Source organism: Halichoeres trimaculatus, unplaced genomic scaffold (assembly GCF_033239565.1).
Source record: "Halichoeres trimaculatus isolate MK-OKI-2021-1 unplaced genomic scaffold, fHalTri1.1 fHalTri1_scaffold_7, whole genome shotgun sequence".
In the NCBI taxonomy this organism is placed as follows: domain Eukaryota; kingdom Metazoa; phylum Chordata; class Actinopteri; order Labriformes; family Labridae; genus Halichoeres; species Halichoeres trimaculatus.
In genome coordinates this window covers 13,472,044-13,488,825 of record NW_027437185.1, presented here as the reverse complement: position 1 = coordinate 13,488,825, position 16,782 = coordinate 13,472,044, and the positions used below count along the sequence as shown (strand labels likewise).

Below are 16,782 nucleotides of genomic sequence, written 5' to 3'. Positions count from 1 at the left end.
CTATTTTCATTTGCTCTTGTAACACAGTAGTTTATGCCTAGAGCAATGTCTATTTACAATCCTTGAAAGTGCAATCGTATGCTATTTTTTAAATTATATTTATTTATTTATATGTTATTTATTCATTCATTTATTGTTTGCTACCATTGTGCCAAATGTATTTTTAGTCATATTTGTATTTGTATAGAGATGTTGCTCATCTGTGTTTTCTATATATCAGGATCTTGTTCCCCACTTGTTTAAAGGTCCCATATTCTGCTCCTTTTCTGCAGTTTAATATGGATCATTGATGTCTTCATGAAACGGTAGTAACATGTTTTGGTACAAAAAGCCAATAAATCAAGCACAGCAGCATTGTTTCCAGGCTCTCATAGCCCCTCTGTTCAGAACGCTCTGATTTAGTGGGCATGACCTTCATATGTAAATGAGCCACCCCTGATACTGCCCCGCTCTTCTGCGTCACTGAGAGCGGCGCCATGAGCTCCGAGTGCACAATGTTTAGAAAATAGCGAAGCTCGTTTACCGTAACATTACAGGATAAAACAACAGGCTAACCACAGCTAAAGTTAGCATCCTGAAGCTAACACAGAGACAGGGGGACACTGAGGAAAAGCTCTTACATCTGCTCCACAGCACACAGCATTTAAAATACTTACATTTCCAGGGTCCGAGGTTTGTTGGCAGATGGTTGGTAATGCGCCTGGATTCAGGACCAGTCTATTCGCTAGCCCTCTGTTGTGCTGTCCAAAATTTGAAAAGCAGTCGGCCGTAAAGTGACTAGCACACACATGCACAGTTTTACTGAGTGTAGCTGGCACATTTCCTTGATAAATGAACTCTAGACACCTAGTCTTGTTTTCTTCTGAGGGGGTTCGGGGGTATCTGCTCCGGTTGACCTATCAGGTGAGACTTGCTCCTGATTGGTCAAATAAGGGGAACGCTGACATCGGCAAATCCCCAAAATCCAAACAGCTTGTTTTAGGTCAGTATTTTACTTTCACCAGCACTACTAAATACAGGTTTTGTCATTAAATATCACATTTTGTGACTTAATAAAGTGATTTTTGCATACTATGGGACCTTTAGATAAAAGTTTAAAAAAAAAAAAAGGACAGAAAAAAATGTGCAACCTCATAGTATTCAGGTTAAAAGATTTTTGTTTAGAAAAGATAATATAGAGCAGATCCAGATCCAGATTTCTTGAACATACCCGTATACTTTAAATGCATGCATTCTCCAGAAACCCCTGCAAGGATTTGGACAGAAAAGGTTACCACAGTGGCTGAGCTCATGTTGAAATGTCGTTCATACCAAGATTTCTGCCTACAACCACCCTTCATCCAAAGAAAATAACATCGCAAAGCTTCAAGAGAGAGCTGGAGCAGCCTGAGCACTGCCAGCCTCACAGCACAGCTCGTCTCAGGATAACAGACAGAGCTCCAATGAGAGGAGCAGCACTTAGCATTAATAAAGACAACATTGTTCCACACTGCAGGATCCCTCAGCAAGTGTGTTTCAAAACATCTGTCTATACTTCATTCCCACACAGAGGGGGGCCCGAATACATGAGCTCGATTGTCACTTCACACCACATGCACTGTCCCAGCCCGCAACATCCAAGCCTCCCAAACTGTGATTGTAATGGAGGCTCTGGAAGTAAACCCTGTTCGCAAAACTATAATCACTGATTCTAATTGAAGGTGTACGGTGGAGAACTGTATTTAGTGTAATTCTGTTTTTATGTTGTTTTGATTGTTTTGCAGCCTTGAGTTCTTTCCTTGTTTTGCACTTTCCAGGTCAACTTAACAATTTCACACTGTCACAAGGATAAAGTTGAAGATGGGATTGTTTTTTCTCTCTCATTTGCACCAAACTCTTGTTTGAAGTCAAATCATAACTTCTATAAATAATTCAAAAGTAATATTATAATTTTTGTGAATCCTTGTTGTTGCAACCTGGACGTGTAAAAGAAATGATTTCGATTTTTATTCTGCAAAACAACAAATCAGAGTCAGTGAGTGGAAAACAGTGCAGGAGAAACCTTTGAAACCAGTCAGACATTTTTCTATTCTATCTTCTTTCAGAGGTGTGCTCAGTGGACTGTGGCACCCATGGAGTGTGTATGGGCGGAGCTTGTCGCTGCGAGGAGGGCTGGACCGGCGCCGGCTGTGACCAGCGCGTGTGCAACCCGCTTTGCATCAAACATGGAACCTGCAAGGATGGGAAGTGCCAGTGTCACCAGGGCTGGAACGGAGAGCACTGCACCATCGGTAAGTGCCTCTGTGTTCCTCTTTATGAGTGTGTGTGTGTGGGGAACTGTGTGTGTGTGTGGGGAAGTGTGTGTTTGATGTGTGTCTGAGTGTCAACACGTGGGTGTGCACAGCAACACCAGCACCCAGTCAGACTAAAGACGCATCTCCTCTTGAAATGAGAAACGGAGGCAAAAGGCAGACCTTGGGGAATTTGAGGAGGGGGCTGACGTAGGAGGTGGGTGAAACAGAGAAGAGAGGAGCAAACTTCTTAGAAGTGGGGGTGGGAGGATTACAGAGGAACACGATTTAACCGTTTTTAGGTTGCCTCTCAACTTGAGACCTAGGAGTCTTAGTTTTTGTGGCCTTTGATTCACCAAAGTTAAAAGATGAAAGGTAAAACTCTTCACCTCACTGTGATCCAAAAAATACCTCTCTCACATTGTTTGTGTGTGTGTGTGTGTGTGTGTGTGTGTGTGTGTGTGTGTGTGTGTGTGTGTGTGTGTGTGTGTGTGTGTGTGTGTGTGTGTGTGCGCACAGTTATGCCAGTGTGTGTGTAAGTGTGTGTTTGTGTCAGTCAATCACTGTCTCATACTGCCATCACTGTCACTTTGGACGGATGACTGCCAGATTTCTTTGATTCACCCACAGTGCCTTTAGATATAAACAAAGTCTGACTTTCTTGTCACCACAAGCACTGTGATTGCAAACTGATACACAAGCACACACTAAAACACACACCAGGCAACACGTATATGCATGCACGCAGACGCAAGCCAACACATACGTATACGTGGGGGAATAAGAGTTTATGATTTCCGCGTTTCCCCCATCAGAAAGTAGGGCAGCTTTGACTGCAGCATCAGCCCCAGATGAAAGAGTTGTCAGGCCTCAGCTTGGCGCAAAGCACACATCACTCGCACCAGACACTCTCAGTGTTAGCTTATCCCAGCTTGCCTGTTGTTCATTTCAGCTCTGCATGATGTTGCTTGCATTTATTTTAAAAAGAAATACTCTCCCCATCTCTTACCTTCTGCACGTTTTCTCCCACTGCAGACCATGGGAGCATGGTTGACAAAGCAGGTACCGTATCTGACTCTGGTGTTTTGTTTCTTAGCCTGTGGTGGTAGAAGCTAGCTGCTGCACTGTGGGTTTTATGGCCTGGCTTGGCTCTGTAGACTCTGTGGTGCTATCTGTCTGTAGATTAGGGTGCCAGCCTCAATGATAACTCCCTACGTGTAGCGCACTCCCATTTACAGCAGTGCGCTACAGCAGGGGCCAGCTGTCATTGAGCCTAGATGTGTTGTGGGGTACCGTAGAGCCGAGTGTGATAACAGCAGTGTTGAGGGGCTGTGCTGTGAATGTGTGTGTGTGCGTGTGTGTGCATGTGTGTGAGTGTGTCCCTCTCCATGCCACACATACATCTGCTCAGGTATTCTAGTCATGTATTGCATAAACACAGCTGCTACACATGAAGGGAAAACGATGGAAGCCATAAAGAACTTTTGAGGTAATTGGTGAATTTCATAGGCCACTGATGCAAGGCCGCAATGTGTCATCAAAAAACACAGATCTGTTGAGTGTGAGTGTTCACGTCTGGGTGTTTGTGGTAATAGCTGCAGCCATGGTAGAGCGGCTAATAAATTTATATTGTGTGCATATGTTGGTGTTTGATTGGGCGTGTGTGACTCAGCGATTAATTTCCAGATTTTATATCTTTTCATCAAACCAATCCCCTGCAGCCTAAAAGCCTAGAAAACAGTGAAGTCAGATCACACACAGATAAACAGAATGGTGGCGAAGGTTAAGACGTCACTGCAAACTGAGAAGGCTGCAGGTCCAGGGTGAGTTGTCTCACATGCACGGCGAGAATGCTTAATAGATAGCCCCGCAGCTGAACCTCTGTCGGAGCGGCACAGATTGCCTGACAGTACAGGTCCCAGGAGCACCGTTGAGAGTGTCCTCTCACCCTCTACGCTTAATGGAATAGCTCTCATTGTTTTATGAAGAGCCGGCTCAGAGAAAAGGTAAATCGCAGGGGTTAAAGAGAGAGCAGGGCGGAGAGGAAGAGTAAAGATGAAACAGATGGAGTCAGAAGGAAGCAGGTCAAAGCACATGTGGACTTAAGCAATCAGTATTATTTCTCAGGTAGCTTATTAGGAAAAAAAGGAGCAGATGAGTGGGGGTTTATCTCAGAAAGTGCAGAGTTATCTGGTTCATCAATAAGCTGGGGTCTTGGATTTATGGCAGTGCCCTTTACTTTATGACCTTTAGAGGAGACCGAGCTGGAAGCTGGAAATATGGTGAGATTTCAGCACAAAGTCTTGACTCACTTTTTTTTTTTTTTTTTTTGCGCACTTTGTTCCGTTTTTTTTCTGTCTCTGTCTTTCACTCGCTGTTTCTCACTTTTTTTTCCATGAAGTTTTACAAAGTATTTTTCTCCATCTTGTCATATTCTCTGACAACCCTGAGCCACACACACACACACACACACACACACACACACACACACACACACACACACCGCACACCACAAAAGAGGGTTTGTGTGCTGACCCATAACCCAAGGCAATTTCTTCTCCTTTTTAAGGGGATTTCATCAGAGTCCAACCACATTAGTGGGGAGGGTGGACTTAATAGTTTCTGAAATCCCACTTTATTCTAGTTAGTATGAAGGGGTATCGACTAGGCCATGGCATTAAAGAGAGAGGAGCCTCATGCAGGCCTGCCCAGGCAAGCCGATCAATGCCCGCTATGGATTGTCCTGTCCGGGTGCTTCATAAGTATTTGGCTGCTTTAAATGGCAACTCCATTTAACAGGCAATCACTGCTAACTGCCTTTGTTCCCTGAGCTCAATACTAAGGGACAATCTATTCCAGCCCGACTGTTAATACAGCGTCATGAGCAGTCCCCTGATGCAGAAAATGGTAATAATTAAAGATAAAAACCTTTGATTTGATTCCTCTTGTTGAGCTGAAGAACGTGGTTAAGCTTCTCTGCGTCCCCTTCGTCCCTCGCCTTGCCTCTTATTTAGAGTTCAAACAAGTTGGCACACTGTCTTTTTCAAAGTCCTTTGTTGACTTTCCCTCGTCGCCTGGTGTTTGAGACATATGATAAAATGCCAATCGGGGTGAAATGCCTGTTAATTTAGCTGCTGCCACGCTTTAGATTGCATTATTTGTATTCATAATGCATGGCTTTATTGATGAAGCGATTTGTTAGAGGGCAAAATCCTACAGAGCAACTTGAGTGAAAATATGTTCATTAATCTGCCGAGCAGGACTCAATGAAAAGCATTTCATATTCATAATCTCTTACTGGGTTATTTTGTCCTTCCTCACCCTGTGTCGGCACACCGCTACTGAGTGGGAAATGTCAGGTTATATCTCCAGGGTGCGTCGTGCTGAGTGTGTGTGCGTGTGTGTGTGTGTGTGTGTGTGTGTGGTTGTGACTAAGTGCCATGGCGTGCATGCACGTATTGTTTTATCAGTCAGCCCTGTCTTTGCCTCCGTCTCCCGTGGGTAGACTTAAAAGTGTCTCATCCTGCTCCCTCATTTATTGAAGAGGAAATCACTGTGACAAGTTTGTTTGGGGCTCTTTGTGCTGCAGGAGAAAACATTGTCATTGTGTGTCATCATGCCTTTTCCCCTCTCCCTGATAGATTATAATATGGAGAACACACAGGCTTGTGTTGGAGCTAAGGTTCGATTTCGAGCGGCAGGGGGAAATGGAAAGACAGGCCAGGAATGTAAAAAACCTTTCCTAAAGAAAAAAGAGACACGGATGGAAACTTGGTCTCATTGTGGATGCAAACCATCAGACAGAATTTAAAACAGCAAAGCAAGATTTCAGACTAAAAACATGTATTTCTTGGGATTTAGGAAATGATTTCCCCCCACAATTTGGTGCAATTTCTTTAAACCTGGAGCAATCTTCAAGGAATATTCTGATATTTTTGAAAATATGAGGGCTGAATTTTGTTCTGACACTTAGACGAGAAGATTAATATAGTCTGATATCAGTCTGTTCTCAATGAAACAGGAACCAGTAGCCAATTAGCTTAGCATAGCTTTAAAGCTGGAAACAATGAGAGATGAAGTCAGTTTTCTTTTTGAATACAAATTAACATTTAGAATAGAATAGAATAGAATAGAATAGAATAGAATAGAACTTTATTGTCATTGTAACAAGTACAACAAAGTTGAAGTCACAGCAGCAATCAAGAAAACAAAAGTAAGAAAAGTGTATAGAAAGCGCAAAAAGGTCCATAAGAAAATAGATGATGACAGCTTGTCCATCATTCTCCAGTTCAGCCAGCCTCCACCTCCACAGGGTCCAGGACTGAGCTTCTTCAGTCATGCTCCATCTCTGTCTCCTGGATCCTGATCCAGCAGACAGGATATGCTGGATCAGGATCATATACATTGGCTTGTGTGCACAAGTTGCTATTTTCTTATTGCAAGAACCTGGTTGTCTAGCCACAAGCCAAAGAAAACAGCAGCCGGCAGTGCTGATTCCCTGTTAATGTTTTCAGGGATTATCAGTCTATGTCATCATAAAGATGCACACGCATCTTGGCCCCAGAAGCAGCGTTTAGCTCCATTCATTCAGACGAGTTAGTGTTTTTTAAACATTAAACTCAACCTGCTATGAGCATAAGAATGTACGGTTGTTCTGTGGTCAGTTTGTAGAAACAATTTTATACAACAGAGGCAACGTCTATCAAGTTTTGACCATTACAGAGCAACCGGTGTTTTGGAGTTAATAGCAACCATGCTAACTGGTGACTCAGCGGACAGTATCAGTGTGATTAACTGCCAAGAGCCACCAGTTAACAGGGTCACATTTTACACCAGAACATCTGTGGGTAAATAATTAACTCTGGACGTAGTTTTCTGGTTCTTCTATCATGAACCGGGTCTCAGACTCAGCATTCTGTGTGCTTTTTTTGGTCTGGGAGGGTTTTTGATTTATTGACGCACATTTACGTCCTGGTATGAAGAAGATTACAAAAAGTTAATAAGTTAAATAGTGGAAAGATTTTAAAACATTTTAATTCCAAAGTGAAGCTTGTTTGCTTCATTTTGGAATAAATACTTGATGTGAGATGCGGAGCCCCATTTCAACATCCAGCACTTGAGCCCCATCCCTCTAACCCAAAGAGTGTCCATTCCCATTCTAGTCTCTTTTTTTCTTGAGAGGGAGCTTGGCTCAGAAAAAGAAAAGAACAAGATTCTTAAGAAATTGCAAGATGATCTCAGAGCTTCCTTCAAAGAGATCACTGAGAGGTACAAAACAGAGGAGGACACTGTCAGACATCAGGCTTTAACTCTTCAGAGCCAGCTCCAGAAGGAAGTCCAGGCTAATGCTGACCGCGCATTGGTAGACCAGAGGCTCATAAAGACATTAAAATGACCAACTGGAGAGCACCAAACAGGAGCTGAAGGAAAAGCAGAAAATCAGCCTAGAGAAGTTTGATGCTGAACTCCAGAAGGAAAAAGTTAACAATCAACTCCTCAAGACAGAAATGGCTGAGAAGGATGAGATGCTGAGGAGTATGGCCGCGGAGATCCAAACCTTGAAGACAGGAACAAGGCAGCCTGAGAAAAAACATTCAGGTGAGTCTGCAGCTGTGGAAACTGAACAAAGATCCACATCCACTGCCCAGTTCGAGGTTGTTGATGATTCTCTGAGAGGTCATGTCATCCAAAGTGATCCACCCAGCAGCCAGAAGAAGACCGAGGCTGAAGACCTGACTGAGGCCACCAAGACAGCGACTCCACCCAGACCCTCAGTCTGGAAGAGGTTCAGGCACGCCATCGGCCTGAGGAGGCCTCAGAGCTTGAAGTGAAGGAGGGAGGCTCCAGCAACTGCTCAGCCCCAACCCTCTGAGCCTTCCACAAGCAACTAGTCCTCACCCTGAACTTCACCCCTTCACCCCATCACCCCTTTCCCCCTTTCCCTCTTCCCCCCTTATTGTAGGTTTCCTCCGGGTGTTCCAGTTTCTCCTACTACATCAAGGTTAAAAAAAATAAAAAGATTAAAAAAAATCACTAAAATGTCTCTTTGATTCAAGATCATTAAAAAAGAAATAGAAAAGAAAAAAAATATATGTTTCACGTACATAACTAATTTAGATAATCTCTGAGACCTCCACTTAATCCAGAGGTATCAAGCTTGGTGTGTGTGTGTGTGTGTGTGTGTGTGTGTGTGTGTGTGTGTGTGTGTGTGTGTGTGTGTGTGTGTGTGTGTGTGTGTGTGTGTGTGTGTTGATGGAGGGTGATAAGGTGTGTCATAAGCTGGTTGTCAAGAACAGATACAGGTATAAAGTCACCTGTGTATCAGTGTATTGTGCAGCAGGGCTCCACCCAGCAGTGAGTGAACACGTCTCACCTGCTAACACTGACCTGGTATGACACATAAAAAATTTAATCAATGAGTTGAGCTAGAAACAGCCAGGAGGTATTGGAGGTTTAACCCTTAAATACCTGTAAAAAAAAAAATTGTTCCCTACATGTGGTTTTTTTGCTCTGAGGACGTTTCAAGTGATCTTGAAATAGTCTCAGATTCAAAGATTTGCCTGTTTATAATCCAGAATTTAAAATGAGATTATCGGTGCCAAATGTTTTTCTGAATGCTTTTTCTCAGTATTAGTGGATTACTAGACCACTTAATCTATAAATTGCATCGAGACACATGGACACTGGTTGGCAAAGTTTTGCAATGAGAAGCAAAATCTGTGTTTTAAGTTCTTGGATTATTTTGTAGTTTTGTTGAAAACATGAACTGGCCTGTCCAAAAGAAAAAGGAGAGAAGAGCAGAAGAGGGCTAAACGGTAGAGTGCACGAGCTAAAGACTAGCACATGGGTTAAGCTGTTTGTTATATGTCCATTCCAACCCTCATGCAGCAGTTATTCTGAAGTGGTCTGTTCAAACTCATTAATAAAACAAAGAGTAGTGCCTTGCTCACATTGGCTCCGGTGCCGGGTGCGGAAAGGGCACTCGCGAGAGGAGGAGCTCACGTGGGTTCACGTTCTTGTCTGGACTTGCGTGAGAACTTTATTCCTCTAATGTTTATTATTTTTAATAACGTTACTTCTCTCTTTTCTTGAATTATTCTTATAATAGTATGGGATGTGTCATATAAAATTGGATGACTTTCCACTTCAAGGTTGAGTCTCTCGTCGTCCCTTGTTCTCAAAATGCGACTTCGTGTCACCGGGTGTGATGTTATGTTTACATTTACTACTAGCTCGACTGTGCTGTCAAAGAAGAGTCAAGTTCACTGATTTTATTTTAAAAAACAACAGATCTTCATGCCACCTGGCATTTCACTTCCTGTATAGCTCGTATTTCATTCAGCTTTACGCAGACCCTCTCTGGCATCCGGAAAGATAGACTTCTTACGGATTCTTTCGGTAGTGCCGTACGGCTCCCGCAATTGGACTCGCACCGCGTGGGGCTAATGTGAGCCTACAACAGTGACAACAGTACAACAGTACACTGATGTAGGCTCACATTAGCTCACATTACATTTGCCATTGTACAGTTCTGAAGCCAAAATACCTCCGTCACAGGCACCGCCATTGAAGCAGTTGTGCAGCCAGAGCCTGCGCAGTAGAGACTGTGAGGGATTCTGGGAGAATCTGAGTGGAGCCAGGTGACAAAACTATTTTTTATTTTTTCTTTAACTAGTCTAATCCCTTTTTGACTGTACCTCCTGGCATATTTTACAATCCCAGAAAAAAAATACACATGAATAGCAGCCGTCAGTCATTAATAAATGTGACATAAAACCTTGTTTTTAACCTCTCATAGGTAATGAAAATGTAACTGTTCAGAAAAAAGAAGACTTAAATACAAGGCAGCCAAACGATATCTTCAAAATCATGCACCTGTGTGTGCGTGAGGGAGAGGGAGGGAGAGCGTAAGAGAGAAAGAGACAGAGAGACTTGAGAGAGAAGAGATGGGGGTTTGTGTGTGTGTGTGTGTGTGTGTGTGTGTGTGTGTGTGTGTGTGTGTGTGTGTAGGTTGGCTGTATGTGTGTTTAAGAGGGTTTGGGTTAGCTGTTGAGGCATAATAAACAAGCACATGTGTTTTTCTGTCCCTCAAAGACCTCATCAGTCAGTATACACAGCTGTGTGGTTACCATGGAGATTATGATGTCACAATAAGTGTGATGTGTCAGTGGAACTTTGGAACTCCTTTGTGTCAATGAATCTAAAGCAGGAGTATTAGGCTAGACGTAGGTCCGAACAACCTGCATTTATGCTGAAACCCTAAAGCGCCCTTCACACCGCCGCGCGGTAACCGCCCCGAAAACCGCTCCTCTGCCGGCAGAGGCCCCTGAAATGCAGAGCGTTTTTCAAAGCGGCTCCTGCCGCCGCGGCATGAGCATGGGGTAACAGGCGGCAGCGACGTAGAGGTGATTCGGCGAACGTTACAGCAGAGCCCGCCCAAAAGTCCTTCACAACACTACCTCCTCAAAAACACGTACCCCCTAGTCGTACCTTTCAGTTTCTGTTTACTCTATAATGTGCATATGAAAGATTTTATTATTATTGAAGAGCTCTGGATATTCAGATACCGGCAGTATTAGCTCCTCCATTGCTCGTTCTGCCCCGCGAAGCCTGCTATTTCCGGGTTTTCTTTTTCCTTCAATGTGATTGACTGTACCCAGGCGGCTGCCACCAGAAAGTTCAACACGCTGGACTCCAGGCGGCAGGGGAATATCTGTGCGCGTGCACGTGGGCGGCAACCGCTTCTGGGTCCAACCGCCGCAGCCAAAACCGCTTGCCGCCTGCCGCCCGACCCTCATTAAAATGACTGGAGGCGGCGCGTTGCCACGCGGCGGTGTGAAGCCCCCTTAAGGGTTAGAAGAAAATTAAAAACATTGTGAGAATCTGGAGACTCTGATGAAGATGCTGTGCTTCCCAAGTCTGTTTGATAAAAATTGAGGGCAGGAGGGCGATCTACAAATGTAGTTAGGAATGAAGATGATGAGATTTATAGACCAGATTTTAACATTACTCCAGACTACAGAAAAATTAGGGTTTCTCTCACACTGGGGCATTTTTTGGCAAAACAGTACATTTTTGGGGGGCAAAATACTCCCTTTGTAAGAAGCAGGAGAAGTCAGGGAACGTTTTAATGTACTTTTTACTTTTCTACAGCGAAGATTTTGGAAGTTATGACAATTAGTTCGAGACATCTGCAACCTGTCATCAGCAGCCTCTCTCCCTCTAGCTGAAGAAGTTCCGCACTGTAGGAGCTGAGGTTTCGGGGCAAAGACGTAAAAGTTTATGTTGCTTAAACAGTAAAATCTCAAAAACTGTATTAGATATCAAAAAAGTCTTAGCATCTCAAAGTTAGCGGAAATTTTGGGAAGAGAGAGAAGTGTCCACGGATAAGTGTCCACGGATAAGTGTCCACGGATAAAGCAGTCATTAGCATCGAGTGACAGTTGTGTGTTTAAATTGCTCTCGCCGTATTTCTTTGCTAAAAACGTCTGTCCACCTAATATCTGTCCACTTGTTGATCTCCTCTGTCCATTCACTGCTATTTCACAAACCTGGGAGCCGTTTACCATTCGTCAGAGTGATGATATTAAGTTAAAAAATCTGTTTTATGGCGGTTAGCTCCTCCACACCGCAGTGCTTCTGCACCGGCGCATCCAGCGTTGTTGATAAACAAATAATTCATCTATATGTATCCACATTATCACCACTAAAGTAGAAATAAAACATTTCATCAGTTGAGCTTCGAAGCTGGATGACAGATTTTCTTTCCATCTCATGGAGCAGAGCTAGCTGTTTCCAGCCTTAATTTGCTAAGCTAAGCTAAACACATGCTACCATTTAATGTTACACAGGAGAGAGTAGAGTGGTGTGGATCTTCTTGTGTGACTCTGCACAAAAAGCAAATTAGCTTTTTTCTTTTTCTTTTTTTTCTTTTTTAAAATGTCAAACTGTTCCTTTAAGTTTCCTCTGAGATTACACCCAGTGAAAAGTTACTAGATATGTCTTGTGGCAAAACGGTACTGCCTTCTGTAATTGCAAATTTTCTTATCCACACTCCCTCAAAATGTCTGCTTCTCTCTGCCTTTAAGTCACTCTTGAGTTGAGGGTGGCCTTGCTATGCTAGTTAAAGAACTTTTTTGGCTCCAGGCCCTCAGATTCTGGTGGGGCTTTTTGCATAAGCTAAAGTGAAGGTTTATTAGTTCATAGACATGCATACACACACATATCATATGCACACACACTCTCACACCCACACACACACAGGCAGACACACACACACACACACACACACACGTACTCCGTTGAACATAATCTCATTCTCTCATGAGAAAGCGTTACTCTCAGGCCATCAGAATCCCATTACCTACACTGAATTATAAGTAAGAGGGAGAGGTGGGGCAAGGGAGAGGGTGAGGAGTGAGGCGAGTGTGTGAGGGAGAATCTGGTGAGGTTATATCAAGTAAGTCAATCAAATAATCTCCCCAACTATCCCCCCTCCCACACACACGCGCACACACGCTCAGGTCTGCAGTGATCCCGAAGGTGCAAAGACAAGATAGGACTGTGTGTATGGAAATTGACCTGCTGCATTAAATTGATTCCTGAACAGTCAATACTTACACTGCGCTGCCGTGTGGTTTAATAAATCGAGTACCCTTATTGGTCTATCATAACCATACAAGCATGAGTGTGTATGTGTGTGTTTGTTTTTCAGAAAGTGTGTTCGTCTTTGTATCACTGATGATGAAACAAACAAGAATCCCTTGCTTTTCTTCCACCCTGACCTCTTTTACTCCTTCTCTCTCCCCTTCCCTCCCTCCTCCTGTCCTCTCCTCGCAGACGGTTGCCCTAACCTGTGTAACGGGAACGGACAGTGTACCATGGGGCAGCAGAGTTGGCATTGTGAATGTCAGACAGGCTGGAGGGGCCCCGGCTGCAGCGTTGCCATGGAGACCTCCTGCGCAGATAACAAGGACAACGAAGGAGGTGAAGTGGGGTGGAGGGAGATTTGGTGTGGAATATATAAAAATGAACATAAAAATGACTCTTGGAAAATTTCTGGTGGAAGGATGTCGGAGAGAAATAATCAATTAGAAGAGGAGGGAGAATTAAGATCGAGGTCTCATGAGAGGAGCCCTTGTGCTGGTGCTGAAATTAAAATCCCCCCTTGTAGGAAAACCCAAGATTATCAAAATATGAACAATAATGAAAGTAGTGAGGGTAGCTGTCTTATGTTTCCTTTGTCTGACCCTCAGATGGACTGACGGACTGCATGGACCCAGACTGCTGCATCCAGAGTCCCTGTCAGAACAGCCCACTGTGTCGGGGCTCCAGAGACCCTCTCCTGGTCATCCAGCAGAGCCCTGCACCCCAGCTCCGCGTACGCTCGTTTTACGATCGAGTCAAAATGCTGGTGGGGCGGGACAGCACTCATATCCTCCCTGGAGAAAACCCGTTCAACTCGAGGTAGAGACTACGATCACACACAGCTGGTATTTGTTTGTACAAATAAATCTGTGGACAAGATTAGACTTTAACACATTTTTCACCTTAACTCTGTATGATCTTTAGCACAGAAAACATTACTAATTCTTCCTGTTTGAGTTTTAATATTATCTGAAAAAAGAGTTAACCTGTGTAAGAGGATTAGGGCCACTGACAAAAAAAGTCAATTTTTTTATAACTATTTTTTTATGGAAAGTCAGAATTCTGAGATTTAAGTCAGAACTCTTAATTGTCTTAAAATATATATATGTATATATATATATATATATATATATATATATATATATATATATATACATATATATATATATATATATATATATATATATATATATATATATATATATATATATATATATATACATATATATATATATATATATATATATATATATATATATATATATATATATATATATATATATATATATATATATATATATTCTTCCTTAATACCCTTTGTTTACTTTGGTCTATATAGTTTGTTACTCTTACTGACAAGTGGTAGTCAGCCAAATTTCACAGTGTTCCCAATTCTTTTTCAATCAAAAATTGCAGAAAAAAAATGTTTATATGTTCACGGTATTCTTTTTCATGTAGGTTGTGCTTGGTGCTTCTGTATAGTGAATAATGCAGAAGATAAATTTCCCTCCCAAACAAAATCGCATGCTAAATCGCAATCACAAAATTGGACAAAAAAATCACAATTAGATTATTTTCCAAAATTGTTTAGCCCTGCTCCTTTTACATTGCTTTTACATTGTTTAGAAAGGAAAATACATTGAGAAATTAATGTATGATATGAAATGTTAAATAGTAAATACTTAACCCATATTGCTAACTTTGTTTAAGCTCTTCTTTTACATTCCTTTAAGGCTTTATCGGTTATTACAAAGCATCTTTTAATGAATTCCCTTCAAAAGTTACCAAGTGTTTATTGTCAAGTGCACAGTAAAGAAACTTGTTTCTCTTTACAATCAAATTCTTTGTTTGCTGTCCAAAATAAATGCCACCATATAATGTTGAATATAGCCAAAGAAAATAGAAATAATAATATAAATATATATATAGGAAATGTGCAAAAACAAGACAATTAAAGGCAGTGTAAGGTGCATATTGAATTTTAGACTGTGCTAAACAAAAAAACACAAAAAAAATATTAAAAACACAGCATGGTGCACATTCATTGAAGTGCCTTTGTATTGCATAAATGTTGTCATTGCTCATGTGACTATCACCGAAAGGAACGCTCAAACAGCATTCACATTGATGATTTTGTCCCTTGAGATAAAATCACAAACTGTAGGTTCAGTAAAGCTCCTATCAAATAGTTTTCACATTGGTTCACAGAGTCCCAGAGACCTTAAAAAATCCCCTGAACCAAAGCCAAGACTCTTGTCAGATTTAGTGGATGCTGAGGAGCGCTGTCCAAGGTGCTGATTCTCATCTGCATACATTTAAACAAGCTGACGTCAGAAAAAAAGGAAATCACTCATCAGAGTCATGATCCTCTTAAATGTAAAAATGCTATTCAGTGAGTAACAGTTTTCTAGGTCACATCTACCAGCACACACACACACTCAGACATCCATCTACGTTGTCATGTTTTGTTTACATGATTGACATGAGCTAATGTCACTGGTGGGGCTTGCTGATTGCTTCTAATTAAAGAGTGGTGGAGGACCAGAGCAATAAATGATCGGCTAAATTGGATGATTGAGAGATGGAAAGATTAATCAAACTGGATGATTGATGGTGAGAATGAGTCAGCCCATACGTCGACTACCACCCTTTCACTCCGTCTCTTGTGTCTTTTCTCTTCAGTTTGGTGTCGCTGATCCGGGGTCAGGTGTTGACTACAGATGGGACTCCGCTGGTTGGGGTGAACGTGTCTTTTGTCAAATATCCCCACTACGGATACACGCTGACACGGCAGGATGGAATGTATGTACAACAGCTACCCAGCATCACCCTGAATATCTGAGACTACCTCACCACATAGGCTGTTTTTATTAGATTACATGGATTAGATTAGATCACATTGGATTAGATTAAATCAGATTAGATTAATTTAGAAAACTGTAATGATCCCATGAGGAAAGTAGGAAGTCTAAGTCAAAAATAATCAGATACCGCAAGAGAGGAGGTTTTGTGCAAAAGCAGAGTAAACCTATTTACAAGAACTCAACTGGGAATTAAAGCAACACAATCTCCTAAGTGAAAATAAATTAAAAAGTGATAACGGGAATCAAAATTAAATGAAAAACAAGCAGATAAAAACAGCTTTATAAAACATAATAAACAGTTCAAGTGAAATGAGAGCAAATGCAGGAGATAAATCATTTTGAAATAACAGGTGTCCTTGTATGTGGGGTCATTTAGGTAGAAGTTTCATTTTAGATGATACAAAGTGAAAACCAAATAAGCATTTCAAAAACTTTTGAAGCAGGTTTTTGAAAAACTTTGAACCCACTGCTTGAATAGACTCCTTTTGAATGCATCTGGTTAACTCATCTGACATCTCTCTATCTCTGCAGGAACACCAGAATCCTGAAAGTTTCAGGCTGCATTAATTTGACTTTTCTGTCCAATTTCCCTCCAACAAGTTATATTGAATTCCAGTCTGGCTGACATTCGTAACATGTAATTTCAAAGTCCGATACTGACCCACTCTAAATGTGCAACTTCTGTGTCTCCTGTCTCAGGTTCTTTAAGCACTCCTCACCTCCTCTTACCATTGATTCCTCTGCACTACTTTCCTCCAGTCAGACCCGGCTGACACTAAAGCGTCTTGTAACATTTAATTGACCTTGTGTTTCAGGGGGCAGTTACTTTCCAGTTTTATGAGCCTGTTACTTGAAGAACATGTCCTGATGTCCGTGTCTGACCTTGTTAAGCTCTGATGAGTGTCATTTTCTTCCAGTTGTTAGCTCCAGACTTCAGCTGCTTCACATTCTTCAACACTTAGCTCTTTGTTGCAAAAACCTGTCTATACAACCTCTTTCTT

The 16,782-nt window shown here is 42.0% G+C and overlaps 1 protein-coding gene across 9 annotated transcripts in view; it reads left to right on the top strand.

The window, feature by feature from the left end:
• Window positions 1-16,782, top strand: part of tenm2a (teneurin transmembrane protein 2a) — a 272,913-nt gene that overhangs the window by 235,350 nt on the left and 20,781 nt on the right. For 6 of the 9 annotated variants that reach the window (XM_074674856.1, XM_074674857.1, XM_074674854.1 and 3 more), the window contains 5 exons: window positions 2,085-2,270; window positions 3,306-3,332; window positions 13,110-13,256; window positions 13,526-13,736; window positions 15,600-15,719. In XM_074674856.1, the coding sequence (XP_074530957.1) occupies window positions 2,085-2,270; window positions 3,306-3,332; window positions 13,110-13,256; window positions 13,526-13,736; window positions 15,600-15,719 (691 nt within the window). The remainder of the gene's footprint in view (window positions 1-2,084; window positions 2,271-3,305; window positions 3,333-13,109; window positions 13,257-13,525; window positions 13,737-15,599; window positions 15,720-16,782) is intronic. The other 3 variants (XM_074674859.1, XM_074674858.1, XM_074674862.1) reach the window with 1 other exon arrangement.